The sequence below is a fragment of the Nansenia antarctica genome (genome assembly GCF_963989245.1).
Source record: "Nansenia antarctica genome assembly, chromosome: 7".
Lineage (NCBI taxonomy): Eukaryota > Metazoa > Chordata > Actinopteri > Argentiniformes > Microstomatidae > Nansenia > Nansenia antarctica.
The window spans coordinates 513,098-527,535 of NC_137677.1; the positions used below are offsets into that span (position 1 = coordinate 513,098).

Consider the following 14,438-nt stretch of genomic DNA (forward strand, 5'->3'; position numbering starts at 1 on the left):
GGATGGATGCAGGTAGGACACTCAAACAAGAACAGTTTGTCTTCTAACATTCGTGTATTTTAAGCATCTAAAACAAACTAAAGCCATGTTTATATCTTATCTATATCAAGTGCCAGACAGGATATCAGTTGTTGATGTTTGGATGTGTGAAAGCGTTCAGAGATAGTTAGCCTAGCTTAGCCTGCTAGCTGTCAGATAACATGTGAAAGCCATCAGAGATAGATAGCCTAGCTTAGCTTAGCCTGCTAGCTGTCAGATGACACACAGCAGCTTGCCTGTCTGGCCTGTGTGTGAAACAGCAACTTGCACTGACAGTCTAGTCCACAGGCATGGCCTTAGAGTTAGCCAATGCTTAGATATGGGTCATATAAGTAGAGTTTGGGCTGTGTTTCTGTCCTTGACTCTCTCTGCTGGATGGTAGCAGCTTAGTAAGGGTTAGGGTGAGCTAAGGGTCATACAAGACAAGGATCCTTTGATAGAGATCAGTGTGATCTGCCCTGGGTGATGTGTGTTTCCGTGCCAGAGCCACCAGGCAGAGCTGTAGGAGACATTGGCAGGCAGCTTCTGGCCAGCTCAGTGTTTTGCAAAGTCATTCTGCGTCGCAATCATCCTGGCTGGCAGCATCCTGATGGTGGGTTAGGGGTTAGGGTTAATCAAGGGTTAGGCTTAGGGTTAGGGTTAACAACCCAATCATCCTCATAGCCTGGCTCTGGCATCCTGATGGTGGTTTTGTCTTGTCTCAGCCACTCTCACATACGACACACTTCGCTTTGGAGAGTTTGAGGATTTCCCCGAGACGTCAGAACCTGTGTGGATTCTGGGGAAACAGTTCAACGCACTGACAGGTAACCTGGAATAACCTCAATATTATAACTATAATGTTACTATTATACTGATGTCAGGGCTTGGAAAGGATGACATGATCTTCTACATTGCGCAATCCATGTTGTCATTGTAAACATTATGAAAAAGTTGAAAACTCAACACCAATAGTACTCCAGACACGTCTGCAGGCACTGTGTTCATAGCTAAATCATTCTCTTTGTTTGTTTATTCAGAGAGGGACGAGATCCTGTCTGATGTCACCTCACGGTTATGGTTCACATACAGAAAAAACTTCCAGCCAATCGGTGAGTACTATGTAGCAACCTTACAATCCACAGGACAGGGATCCTTGGGTCGACTGAACCCTGACCTGTTGGCTAATATTATTGATGGATGTGCCATTTTTGATGGAGAGCAGTGAACGGATGACTGGATGTGAGCATGTAGTTGACTAATGCCGCTTAACGGCATACAAATACATCTGTGCTAGAACTAGAACTACTAGATCTAAACTGAAAGCGGCAAGTAACAGGCACTTAACGTTACATGTTTTAAGGCTGATCTGTGCAGGATTGAATTGCAGTATGTTTCAATAAAAAGATATTGTAACCATAAACCCTTAACCCTTTACAGTCTCAACATGTTGGGCCATCCCAAGGACCCCAGTTAGACTTTTCCTAAGTTTCCCCACATTTGGAATGTACCAAGTAGATCAGCAGTGGTACATTTACATTACAATCTGTTGCAGGAGGAACGGGTCCCACGTCTGACACAGGCTGGGGCTGCATGCTGCGATGTGGGCAGATGGTGCTAGGCGAGGCCCTGGTCTGCAGGCATCTAGGCCGAGGTAGGCCCAAACATCTGGATCTGCTCTGAAAAACAATAAAAAGGAAGAAAAAAATCTGGATTTTGTATGAAATCTGTCCTGTTCAACATTAGTGTCTTTCATTGTAGATGTCAGACACCCATACTGCACCACATGATCTCTCTGTCTGGCACAGATCTCTTACTGCACTGTTGTACTTGAAGCAGGCTATATAATGACGTTCTTGTTTCAGGCAGCTGATGATGGTATTTAATGGTGGGTTTTGTTAACAGACTGGAGGTGGGCCAGAGGGCAGAAGCAGAGAGAAGAGTACATCAGCATCCTCAACGCTTTCATTGACAAGAAAGACAGCTACTATTCCATACATCAGATTGGTAAATATTCATTTGTAGGAGTTGGAGCGTACAAACGAAACGGAGACTTGGTGCCAGTATAAAGCTATTTATTTAACTGTTGACATAGCGCCCATAGCAACATACAACACTTCCTTAAATGCCACCTATAACCCCCATACGTCACACCCCAGTGACCGGCGTTAAAGTGCCCGCACACAATTCCCCATAACCGAACACACAGGTGTATTTTCAATGTTAGCACATTTCAGTATATTCAGTCATACCGTATTAAATTTTTTGTAATTAGACAAATTCCTATACTGTTCATACTAACATTACATACTGTACATACTAATGACATTTGTTTCTGATGTTTGTCTGCAGCCCAGATGGGCGTTGGGGAGGGGAAGTCCATAGGTCAGTGGTACGGACCCAACACGGTGGCTCAGGTACTAAAGTAAGTGCGTAGAGCGGCACATGACTTTGTTTCAGGAGAGCGACTGCACACTTATGAAGGGATATGAGCAGGGGGCCGCCCTGAGGAACAGCACCATCACATGCACATGCTATATTTAAGATATATTATGTATTAGTGGCCTGGGGTGGTCCAGTGGTCTAGCACCGCGGTCTACAGTGCACACATATGCCCATGTCGGCATGGGTTCGAATCCGGCCCATGCCCTGCTGACATGACCTCTCTCCCTTCTTCCCTTACTTTCCTGTCTGTCTTCACTACATTCCAATGAAATGAAAAATGTGAGTGGGACTGCCCCACTCAGAAAACATAACTTAACAAAAAAAAAAGAATAAAAAAAAGAATATATCATGTATTACATTTGGTTATGTCCACCCAGGAAACTAGCCGTGTTTGACTCCTGGAGCCGCCTGGCCGTGCACGTTGCCATGGACAACACCGTGGTCATCGAGGAGATCAGTGAGTGAAGTCATGGTACTAAATAATCACCTCTGCATCATCAATGTTTATGACAGAAGTAGTGGTCTAATAGGGTGGTAGTAATATTCATAATGTAATACTTCTAATCAGTGTCCGCTTGTCCAGCAGACCCAGGAACACCTATAGACCAGTAATCAATCAATCAATCAATCAATCAATACATTAATCACTTTTTATTTCTGTAGCACATTTTCGCACATAAACGATGATGCAACTGACCCTCTCATAATAAACAGAGGCTGAGTGAGCTGCTGTCTGACTCTGTCTCATGTGTTCTTCCCAGAGCGGCTGTGTATGCCCTGGCTGGACTACGGAGGGGCCGCCTGTGCCGAGCCGGAGGGGCTGCGGAGCCTCAACGGCTGCCTGGAGGGAGCCTGCGCCCTGGCGGAGGAGGAGACGGCCCTGGAGGGAGCCTGCGCCCTGGCGGAGGAGGAGACGGCCCTCTGGAAGCCCCTGGTGCTGCTCATCCCCCTCCGGCTGGGCCTGAGCGAGATCAACGAGGCCTACATCGAGACCCTGAAGGTGGGACTGAGAGAGACGTGTGCTGCCCACCCACAGACAACTGACAACAACTCACAACCTCACTCACAGCCTATCTGTTAGAGGTGCAATGTGTAGCACTATTGAGCTTTCTAAAAGTGTAATCGGTAGTGATCAGGGAATTAAATATTCACTTGAATGAAATATAGAATTTACGAATGGTCCAGGGGTGTTCTTGGCAAATGGACCCGATATCAGCCTTTCTGTCTCTGGTGGCTGCCTCTTCCAATTGAAGAGGAGAAAGGAGAAACATGACAGCTATTGTCCAATACTGCAAGTCCATTTCGGGGGCGGGGGGGGGGTTATATTATTTTTAGGGAGAATGTTGTTTTTTTTGGAACTTTGAACTGAATTTGTCTATGGTGTCAGATTTACAACAGACTTATGCCCAGCTCCTTTAAGACACTGTGAGGGTTAGGGTTGGTGTGCTATGGGGTGTTAGGGGTACTATGACCCCTCTTCTTCTCCTCTCTGCACAGCAATGCTTCATGCTCCCTCAGTCCCTGGGTGTGATCGGAGGGAAACCCAACAGCGCCCATTACTTCATAGGCTTCGTGGGTAGGTTGTGCTAATGTTGCACTAACCCAACTTTGTAATTGAATATGAAAGATCTCACCTCAGTGTTATTGTTTGGAAATAAGAATCAAACAACATCTCACTCAGCCAGACACCTCGTGTGTATTGGAACCTCTGGATGGTGTGACTTGCAAAGTCAAGCTAGTTTTCATGATGTCCCTTTCACTCACCTCAGGAGAGGAGCTCATCTACCTGGACCCACACACCACCCAGCCCTCTGTGGAGCCGTGTGAGGACGGCCAGGTGCCTGACGACACCTACCACTGTCAGCACCCGCCCTGCCGCATGCACATCTGTGAGCTGGACCCCTCCATCGCAGCGGTAAGAACGCCAGGAGGGCTGGAGGGAAACCATACTGACCATCTGCAGGGCTCGACATTAACTCCGTTTTCCTTGTCCGGAGCAAGTAAAACTTTCGCCGGGGTTGTTTGCACGAGCGCGCCGACGCTGCTGGATCCTGGATATGTTTACCTGTGTGTGGCGCCTGCGCCGTCTGTTGTTCTTGTCTGTTGTCTGTTGTTCTAAAAATATCCAGGATCCAGCAGCGTCGTCGTGCTCGCGCAAACAAACCCGGCGAAGGTTTTACTTGCTCCAGACAAGTAAAACGGCGTTAATGTCGAGCCCTGTTCTGCTTATCCAGATATCACATATCTCTTAATGATAGCAATGGGTCCTTCTGCTAACCATCACGTTATGATGTAAATGACGACATCTACTTTCCATATTTAGGCTGGAACATACAGCTGAGTCATATTTAAGTGTAACTGCAGTCAGCCAGACATCCCACAGCTGTCCTGTGTTTCTGACGCTTACCAGGGTTTCTTCTGCAGAACGGAGGATGACTTTGACGACTGGTGTGCGCGCATCCGAAAGGTACGTTTTTATATTCTCCATTTAGTGTATTTAATATACATAAATATGTATGTAAATATGTATGTAACAGCGCACAACATTCACAAAAGGTGGAATAAAACATAAACAAATATCTACATGAACAAAACAAAAGGAGCATAATAGCAAAATGAGAAAGCTGAATCGACCACTTTGAACATTGAATTGCAGTGGCAGTTACTTGAATGTGTCCTGTTGATGTATTAGAATGTTGATGTATTAGAATGTTGATGTGTTATAACGTTATTGTATTATAACGGCTATGTTTGCTGTGGTTCAGAGCCAGGCTGTCATTGGGCCCTACGGTGCAGCAGAGCGCTAGGTGCACTTGTGACTAACTGTCCTGTTTTCCAGCTGTCCTGCAGTCGAGGAGGCCTACCCATGTTTGAACTGGTAGACTGTCAACCGTCTCACTTGGCCAGTGCAGATGTACTCAACCTCCCTCTTGGTAAACATCAAGAATTCCAATCGACATCATGTAGGGGAATATTGATGATATTATCATTTACTTCTATTTACAGACTATAAATAATCAGACGTTGGTGTTGTTTTGTGACTATGTTGATGAGTCTCATTTCTTCCTCCTCCTCACACCCCAGACTTCTCAGACACTGACAGACTGGAGAGGTTCTTTGACTCGGAGGACGAGGAGTTTGAGATCCTGTCCCTGTGAGCGAGACGAGGGCTGAACGGTTTGCTTGCTGGGAAGAGTACCCGGAAGATTCTTCTCTGTATCAGAAGGGAAGCCAAAGGGGGGGTGGAAGATTACTGGTGACATCACTAGCCAGTCTAGCACCAACGGCAGTCATCTACGTCACACAGCAGCGCTCTTCTAAACAGCCACTAACTAACTGCTCTCTGTGGAGACTGCTGCCTAGCAGGAGCTCAGGACAAGTTCAGTGTGTTCAGCATCTTCACATTGTGTCGTTCCCATTTTAAGTCTTAACACTTTAAAAAGGTTTATTTTGAAGTGACATGGTGCCTTTCTCTCTACCCCACAAGTTGAAAAAAGCATAACAAGGTTGATGGTGTTTGTGAGGTGAACTTTGGGTTAAATCCATCATGTTTGTTTGCTACACTCTTGGATTTTGTCACTGATATTATCTGATGTTATCAACTGAATGAAAAACAGATGGTTGGTTTAGTCAATTTGCAGACCAAGTAGATTAACATACATACGTTGTTCACAGTAGCCCCCCCCACATGTCTCCAATGTACACAAGTTCTTTTTAAGATTATTTATTTACTCATACATTAAAGGACAGAGGGATGGAAATGCAAATGCAAAGGAAAAATATATTACAAAGTTACATTAAAGGCAAAAAAAACTTTTTGTGTTTCATTTCTATACAAGTAAGAAGTAGATGGATGATGGTCTGAAATGGTCAATTATCACCAGTCCAGTCCAGGGCAGGGCAGGTAGGCAGGAAGTCACAACGTGTTCAGGCTCACTTCCATAGTTCGCTGATTGGCTGATCTGCCGCTGCACTGATGGCATTTACACTGTGAGTCTTGATGTCTGTGTGCACTGATTCAACGCTCTGGGCTGCATCAATCACCTAGGAGGAGCCACATAGAAGATTACCATCTGGTGCACATCAATTGGTTTACAGGGGGAATCATATTCTTGTGCTGTATTGAACGGTGGAAGCAACCACACCCACATCTCCTCAGGTCCTCTTACCTGCCAGTTGATCGAGTCGTCTTTCATCAGCTTCTCAAAGTTCTGCTGCACGGCCTTCTGGAAGACGCAGGTCTCGTAGCGCTCGTCCCCAAACTGACCCCGCGTTGCCGCCTCCGTGGGGTTCAGCTGCAGGTACATCACCAGGTCCGGCTTGGGCAGCCCGACGTCAGCCTTCATACACCAGTCCAGACAGAAGCCCTACGCACAGAGAGGGGCGCTTAGTGACACTACACTGTGTATACCACGTCATCACAAGGTTCCTGGTTGATTCCGACACCTCAACATGTCATCCCTCCTCTCTCTCACCCATTCTTTACTGTTAATCTCTACTTCTATTAACAGAAATGTCCTAACAACATGTGTGCCTAAAAATCCATAGCACCAGGGACAGTCGGGTGGGTAGACAGCAGGACGTTGTATGGGTGGGGAGACAGGACATTGTTTTCCATAGGAACTCACCGGTTTGGCACCAGTGAAAGCTACTCCAGAGAAGGCGTACCTGTCCACCACCAGGTTTATCCCCTGTTCCAGCTTCTCTTTCATCAGAGGCCTGAGGATGAGGAACAGTTCTCAGATCAGATCTACATTCATTCAGAACATCTTCATCTAACAAACCGTTATGTAGCAACAGTGATTCGTTTTCTGTGACCAGTGTAGCAGCGAATCAAAACATAATGTAGGCTATCAATGGCCCCGGGCCTGAGCTGGATTACTCTTCCTGCTATGACTGGTGGATTGATGATTAACTTGCTTAGTATTAACATGTATTGATTGTAAGTCGTTTTGGAATATGGCGTCTGCTAAATGCCCTAAATGTAAATGCTATTCTGCTGTGATCTACTGAGCACTAGTGAATGATCATTTAGCATAATTCATGAATGTTGATGGCCTCTCCTGGCCTGGGAGTAGCCTACCAACCTAATAGAAATAGCATGAATAAATGTTGTACTATTATCCATAAAACTATGATGAACATGTCCAGATGTGTCTTACACGAGCTCCCAGCGGTTGGCAGAGAATAGTAAGTGCACGGTGTGGTCCTCCAAGTTGCTTTTCTTCTCAAGATAGGAGCTGATCAGCTGGCCAATTTGTGTAGTTCTATCTGCAAAAAAAAAGATTTGACCTACAGTATCATATGCCACTACATCATGTCTGAAAATAATGACCTTTCTATTTAGAAATTAAGAATTAAACTAGATATCTCCCATATACTTAATTATAGCACCTCTGATGAAAGCATTGGTCAGTGTGATTAACAATAGGCAGCTTTAGGTATATCTCTCTCCCTCCCTCTCCTCTCTCTCTCTCTGTGTCTCTCTCTCCCTCCCTCTCTCTGTGTCTCTCTCTCTCTGTCTCCTCTCTGTCTCCCTCTCTGTCTCTTCCTCTCTCTGTCTCTTCCTCTCTCTCCCTCTCCCTCACTTTTGTGTGCTTTGGGACTCAGACAGCTTTAGGTATATATGATCATTACATCATTACATGCATTTGCTTACTGTACGTAGCTACATGTGTATAAAGTCATGATCTAGGTGGCAGGGTTAGGGTTGATCTCACCTGGGAACCTCATCATCTCTGTCGGCCGGCCGCTCTGCTGCAGGGCTGTGACCAGCTTCTGACATTGTGTCGTTTTCCCTGCCTTGATAATAATACATTTATATGTATATATCATTTATAAGGCGCCTTTCATGGCACTCAAGGTCGCCGTACAACAACACATTTAAAAACAGTTACAACATTCAAAATACATGCCTTGTCCACTCCTTCTAACACGATGAGAGCTCCTCGTCTGCACGTCATGGTTACGAGCAGAGCATCAATGTTTATCTAATGTAAATATATAATGTTTCCTTTAACTTGACTCGTAAACTAAACTAAGCTAAAGTATTTGCACTATTGCAGTATTACACTTCAAACGCCGACAAGTCACTTGTTACACACAGTTACGCGCCCTTTCTGTCAACAAACCCCACTTCCGCTTCCGGGTGATTCAACATTCTGAACTACGTCACCACTTTCGAAAACCGAGCGCGGGAAGCTTCTGGTGCTCGTCTAAAAGCTGCTGGGAAGCATGTTTCACTTCAAATATTTTTTTTACAAAAAAAGTCCCAGTTACGATTCTTTACTTTCCCAAAGAGCGAAGGACAGTAAAATGAGAGATATGTGGCTTCAGGCCATCCGCAGAGAGGACGCAAATGGTAAACAAACAGTGAAAAAATACTAACAAAATAAAATAAAAAATTAATCAATCGAGAGGGATGTTCAAATAATGTATTTTTGTGTGTAGAACACAAATCTGAATAAATGTTTAAATTCTGATAACTTTAGATAACATCAATTTGCAGTTGATTATTATACTTTTGAAAATACATTTTTAATTTGGCTATTTTTCTGGAAAAAAGTTGGGGGGCTTTTATTTTGGTAACTTCCTGTAGATGTCACCTCCAGCTGGTGGGTGACGTCATCTACCCTGGTCTGATCTGTCAGTGGAACAAAGCTAATGCTCTTTTCAAGCCACCTGTTATCAATGAAAAGGTGACCATCATGTCCAAGCTCAAGGATGTCTGGAATCAGCCAGCTGAATGTCGGGGTGTTGATGAAGTTCTCCACCTCCCAGGTGCTTAGCTTCATCAACACCCCCATGGAGGAGCTCACCTGGCCTTGCCACACACCTGGCCTCGCCACACACAGAGCACTGAGAGGGTTGTTAAATGGTGACTGAGGCTCCTGCTAAGTACTTCTCACAGGGAAAGAGGGATGGAGGGATCAGGGCTCAGGAGACCAGCAGGTACAGACTTGCCGTGTAAATCCCCAGATAAGTGTTACATGTGTTTTGTTAAGATAAGATAATTAATACATCTGTTCAACGAGCATAGATGATGCATTTGCCAATGTGATGATCAGTATAGCCTGCATAGTATAGGCCTATGTACTATAATATAAAGATAATATATACATTGATTGATGTCAGAAATACATTACCGGGGGCCATCGGATTTGGGCATGTTTTCATATTTTGGTGTCATTTTTATGATGTAAATCAATACTGTAATATGATCCACCCCACTCAGTGAAGTACAATATCCCTGATCAGCATACCATTGTACCCAAAATAAAGGGCAAACCATTGATGATAGAATGTGTTGAACAAACAAACCACGCATCCTTTATTTCATGTCAAATGGAAGTTTGCTATAGGCTACTTTTGGGGTTTATCTACACACATAAACTTACAGTAATTGCACACATAAACCTCAGTTCACTATCTATAATAAATAGTGTTACCAATATTTTTGTGTAACACCCTTGTAAGATGAAGGGGCCGTCCTCTGTTGACAGTGGATTTAAATCGTCTGCTTCAGAAGAAAGAGAAGCCCGGAAATGAACGACACGGAAAATGTAAAAATCAATTAAAAGGGTTTTATTCAGAATTTACACAACACTGTTTAGATGAACAAACACTATTCTATTCATCAGAGATGCGAAGCGTAGTGACTTGTTTTGGACTTGGAGACAACAATGTGATCTACACCTTGCTCTTGTGGCAGTGTCTGAGAGCGTCTCTCAAGGCCTCCAGGACCATGTCAACATTGGCCTTACTGCTGTTACATCCCATCAGTCCCACACGCAACACCTGAGAGGGGAGACAACAGACCAGGTGTTTATACCTGTCTGACTGAGATAACACACTGAGAGTGAAGAGGGAAGGGGCCAATTATTAAGAGCTTTCTTAACACAAGTCGTGAGTTTAGAATGATAAGGTTCTATCTCCGTTTAGAATGATAAGGTTCTATCTCCGTCTAGAATGATAAGGTTCTATCTCCGTCTAGGGCAGTTCAGAGATATTGAGCGTCAAAGTTTTTACATTCCATTATGTTTTGTGAGATGGAACCTTTGTATTTTATTAATTACTGACAAAAAAATGTCAACATTTAAAAAAATAACACCACACAGGCATTAATAAACACCCCATTTGACCAAAAATGGAGATAGAACCTTATAATTCTAACGTCATGCAAGTATGGTGCCGCTATAACAGTGTGTCTCTCTGTCCTGGTTAAGAACCAGCAGCCATACTCACTATGCCCACGGACGGCCCCAGGCCTCCAGAGATCTCTATCTGGTGGTGCTTCATGATGTAGGCTGTGATCTCCTTCCAGTCGTATCCCGGAGGAGCTAAGATGGTCGTGACTGTAGGCAGCCTGACATTCTACCCAGACACCCGTCACCAGAGAGAGAGGAGAGAGTCAGTGAAGTGTCTTCTGCACAGATTGTCATAGTTCAAAGGTTAAAGCACTGGACAGACTGTAGATGCAGTAACTAGGGTACCTTGTCTTTCACAAACAGCTTGAGCCCCATGTTCTCCAGGCCTGTGTGGAAGTACTCAGCCACCTCCTTGTGTCTTTCCCAGGAGTTCTCAATCCCCTGGGAGATCAAACAGGTTCATGTAACATCAGCAGCTACAGCTACGTACATGCTACAGCATAGACTATCCATATTGAATTCAAGAATTCACCTAATGTGTAACATCCAATAGGAGCCTAGTTTAACTGCCCCCCCCCCCCCCCCCCCTCACCTCCTCTGCTAGGATGGCCAGGCTCTCCCTCAGAGAGTAGAACGCAGACACCGGCCCTGTGTGGTGGTATCTGCAGAGATAAGACAGTACTGTAAAATACACTGGTGTACAATCTAAAAACCTTTTTTTATCTAATTAATTAGAGGCTTTGTAATTAATTAATCGCATATTTGACACGAGAAGCAACAGTTTCTAATTCAAATGGATTTGGTATACAAGTGAATCAATGACTAGACATAAGTTTAAAGCAGAAAAATCCTGTCTATTTTAGCTACACAGACCACAGGAACACACAATGTGTGAAAAAATAAAAGTGTGATTACAATGCGTTAAAAAAAGTTAATGAGTTATTTTTTCTGTAATTAATTAATAGAAATTAACGTGTTTTAAGTCCCAGCCCTAATATATGTATATGAAACAAAATAAGGGACAGATAATGAATGTGAGCAGTTGTATGTTGTGTTTGGTTGTTGTTTGGTGATGCAGTGGTACTTATATATTATGTTACGGTACATGTGGGAATACTAGAGTTAGGGTTAGGTGCTACGTCAACTTGGTACATGCTGGCATGTCTAACCCTAACTCTAACCCTAACCCTAATCCTAGTTTTCCCACATGTACCGTAACATATATAAAGGAGAACCTCACATCCTTGCAGGTTTGCCGTCACACCCCCAGTAGTTGGCCAGCCAGCTCATATCCAGGAAGAAGGACACGGGCTTGGTTTTCCGGTTGAACATCTTCTGGCTGGATAGAAGTTGAACGTTGAAATGTGTTCTGAGACAAAATCTACTTATCTATCTTTAAAACAACAACAAGTGTATGTTCTCACCATGCTCGTTCACTGAAGGAGATGGGTGCTGTCCCAGGGGGGGCGTTCAGGACCTTCTGAGAGCCCGTGTACAGGATGTCTATGCCTGCAAACCACATAACCCACATATCCACATCCACATTTAATAAACTTGGCAACATTGATGACATATTTGTTCAACAGACAAGTAACAACACACAAAACTCACATATACATGGTAATTAACTGTCTCTGTAGCCAATTTAGAAATGTTTGTCTTAAGCAGTGGTTCTCAACCCTCTCCTCTGGGACCACCAGCCGTTCCACATATTTGATCTGTTCCACCACCAGCACACCTGATTCAACTAATCAAGTGCAAAGCAATTATGGTCTGTACTTGATTAGTTGAATCAGGTGTGCTGGTGGTGGAACAGATCAAATATGTGGAACGGCTGGTGGTCCCCGAGGAGAGGTTTGAGAACCACTGGTCCAAAGGTCTGATTCCCTGGGATACTATACTAAATAGTACCTTGTCTGTCCATGTAAAGAGGTACACCTCCCATCGATGCCACACAGTCAACCAGGAACAAACAGTTGTGCCTTGAAGAAGGAACAGTCAGGTAATGTTCGCAGGCATTTTCTCCTCCTGTGTTGTTTTAACCATTTGGTTTGAAGTGAGGTTAAAGTGGTGAGTATGGGGTCTTACTTGTGGCACAGCTCCCCGATGCCGTCTAAGGGATGAGCCACTCCTGTGGAGGACTCCCCGTGGGTCAGGAAGAACAGCACTGGCTTGTGTTTACGCAGCGCCTGGGGGGGAACAAGGGTGTCACCAATTAGACTCCAGATTTCTTTTCACTGACAGAATTGAGAATGTGTCAGACAGCATCCAACCATTTGGTAAAGATAGTCAGTATACAGAAGATTACTATATAAAAAGATGTTTGTGTCATTGAGTTTGAGCATTACCTGTTCAATTTCCTCATTGGTGAAACAGCCACCAGCAGGTGACACAATGGTGTGAACTCTGGCACCTGTTGCATTTGCAAGAAATGTATTTCAATCACAACATGTTAAACTCAAAGGAAAACTCAGATAGTTTGTGACAGTAAAGTACCTATCCTCTCCGCCATCTCTGCCGCCCGTTCTCCCCAGATCCCGTTGGCCGCAGACAGGACACTCTCTCCGGGCTCCACGGTGTTGAAGATGGCACACTCCATGGCGGTGTGTCCGGTGCCACTGACAGCGATGGTCATGTTGTTCCTGGTCTGGAAGGCATACTGGATGCCACTCTTGATGTCACTCATTATCTATGAAACAAACACAATGCTGTCAGACAAATTCCTGACACACTCAGCTTCTACCCCAGGGCCATTCAGGCCCTGAACACAGCAAAGACCTAGGTTCTAGGCCCTGGACAATCTAGACAACTTGATGGCAGCTACTAGATTGTAATCAAGTGCAATACTGAAACACAACTGTGAACATTTCAAACCTGCAAACTGCGACACTTTAAATGAATGTGCAATAACACTATGTGCAATATGACAACCCTAGGGTACATAAGGTTCAGAGATAGGAAATGTTAGGATATTTATAGCATAGCATAGAGTACAGCACAGTGTTTTATTTGTATAGTATAGTATAGTGGATAGTGTACATAGCCTTTATTTATGTAAACCAGCTCTTTCCCCTTCTTGTTTTTAGTTTTTCTTTCCTAGCACCAGGGGAGCCCCCCCTCCCAAATGTAGTTGTATGGTACCTGTACTATATCAATGACAATAAAGACCATTCATACATTCATTCATTCACAAGACGCTTCTATGGGCACTATTTCGGTAAGCATTCATTCGTAATTAGTACATCTCCTACAATGGTTTGGCTTATCTTATTTAATAAGTATTTAATAAAAGCACAAGCATCAGAAATTATTTGTTTTAGACCGTGAACCATTCGACGTGCGTCCACCCTGTGTAACTAAGTATCAAAGTCCCAAATCAGCTGGGAGAACACAGGAACGTTTCGCGTAAAACCGTCAATGTCATTGGGGCTGCGCGTAAAAGTCTGTGCGCTTTGTAAAAGAGTGTCTGCAACGTGATTGTGGATGATGATCATTCAATTCATTGAGTCTGTAGCGTATAGCCTATTTACCTGGAATACTTCTGGGTGCATGTGTCCCAGGATCGGGTTGGCCCCGGCCGCCAGGATGCGAGGAGGAACGTTGGAAGGTCCCGGTCCGAACATGTGGCGGTGCGGAGCCACGAAGGGCTTCTCCAGGCACTTTGGTGGCGGAATAGAAACGGAGGCCATGGCTGGTGGAGGGCTGGTTCCAGGCTGGTGGGTGGCTGGTACAGGGTTAGGGCTGCCAGTCAGTCTGGGTATCAGGAACTGAACTGAACAGCGACTGAGCACACACACCCCTCCACCCCTCACCTGACCAACCAGGCCT

General features: G+C 44.5%; 3 protein-coding genes across 9 annotated transcripts in view; 1 reads left to right on the plus strand and 2 right to left on the minus strand.

Annotated features, from left to right (window-relative positions):
- Window positions 1–5,677, plus strand: part of atg4b (autophagy related 4B, cysteine peptidase) — a 5,703-nt gene extending 26 nt beyond the window's left edge. Inside the window, exons 1-13 of one of the 7 annotated variants that reach the window (XR_013937573.1) lie at window positions 1–12; window positions 744–845; window positions 1,059–1,130; window positions 1,574–1,672; window positions 1,924–2,025; window positions 2,371–2,443; window positions 2,841–2,920; window positions 3,225–3,463; window positions 3,961–4,043; window positions 4,238–4,378; window positions 4,874–4,930; window positions 5,303–5,426; window positions 5,548–5,677. The exon at window positions 1–12 is cut by the window's left edge and continues 26 nt beyond it. Coding sequence is in view for 4 of the 7 variants with exons in the window: in XM_080536243.1 (XP_080392369.1) it covers window positions 3–12; window positions 744–845; window positions 1,059–1,130; window positions 1,574–1,672; window positions 1,924–2,025; window positions 2,371–2,443; window positions 2,841–2,920; window positions 3,225–3,463; window positions 3,961–4,039; window positions 4,233–4,378; window positions 4,874–4,930; window positions 5,303–5,426; window positions 5,548–5,621 (1,257 nt within the window). In the remaining 3 variants the exon portion in view is untranslated. Of the gene's footprint in view, window positions 13–515; window positions 632–743; window positions 846–1,058; window positions 1,131–1,573; window positions 1,673–1,923; window positions 2,026–2,370; window positions 2,444–2,840; window positions 2,921–3,224; window positions 3,464–3,960; window positions 4,044–4,232; window positions 4,379–4,873; window positions 4,931–5,302; window positions 5,427–5,547 lie in introns of those variants that run through there. The other 6 variants (XR_013937574.1, XR_013937575.1, XM_080536244.1 and 3 more) reach the window with 6 other exon arrangements.
- Window positions 5,678–6,357: 680 nt separating this feature from the next.
- Window positions 6,358–8,520, minus strand: dtymk (deoxythymidylate kinase (thymidylate kinase)). Its single transcript, XM_080536249.1, has 6 exons — window positions 8,375–8,520; window positions 8,184–8,261; window positions 7,626–7,734; window positions 7,092–7,182; window positions 6,633–6,830; window positions 6,358–6,507 (listed from the first exon to the last, which is right to left on the minus strand). Exons 1-6 carry the CDS (start codon window positions 8,424–8,426, stop codon window positions 6,397–6,399), a joined length of 639 nt encoding a protein of 212 aa, XP_080392375.1. The 5' UTR covers window positions 8,427–8,520; the 3' UTR covers window positions 6,358–6,396.
- A 1,520-nt stretch (window positions 8,521–10,040) lies between these two features.
- agxta (alanine--glyoxylate and serine--pyruvate aminotransferase a) lies at window positions 10,041–14,401 on the minus strand. The gene is made up of 11 exons (XM_080535665.1): window positions 14,141–14,401; window positions 13,107–13,299; window positions 12,959–13,023; window positions 12,699–12,799; window positions 12,522–12,592; window positions 12,035–12,119; window positions 11,851–11,949; window positions 11,203–11,272; window positions 10,956–11,051; window positions 10,708–10,836; window positions 10,041–10,260 (listed from the first exon to the last, which is right to left on the minus strand). Exons 1-11 carry the CDS (start codon window positions 14,297–14,299, stop codon window positions 10,153–10,155), a joined length of 1,176 nt encoding a protein of 391 aa, XP_080391791.1. The 5' UTR covers window positions 14,300–14,401; the 3' UTR covers window positions 10,041–10,152.
- Window positions 14,402–14,438: the final 37 nt, after the last annotated feature.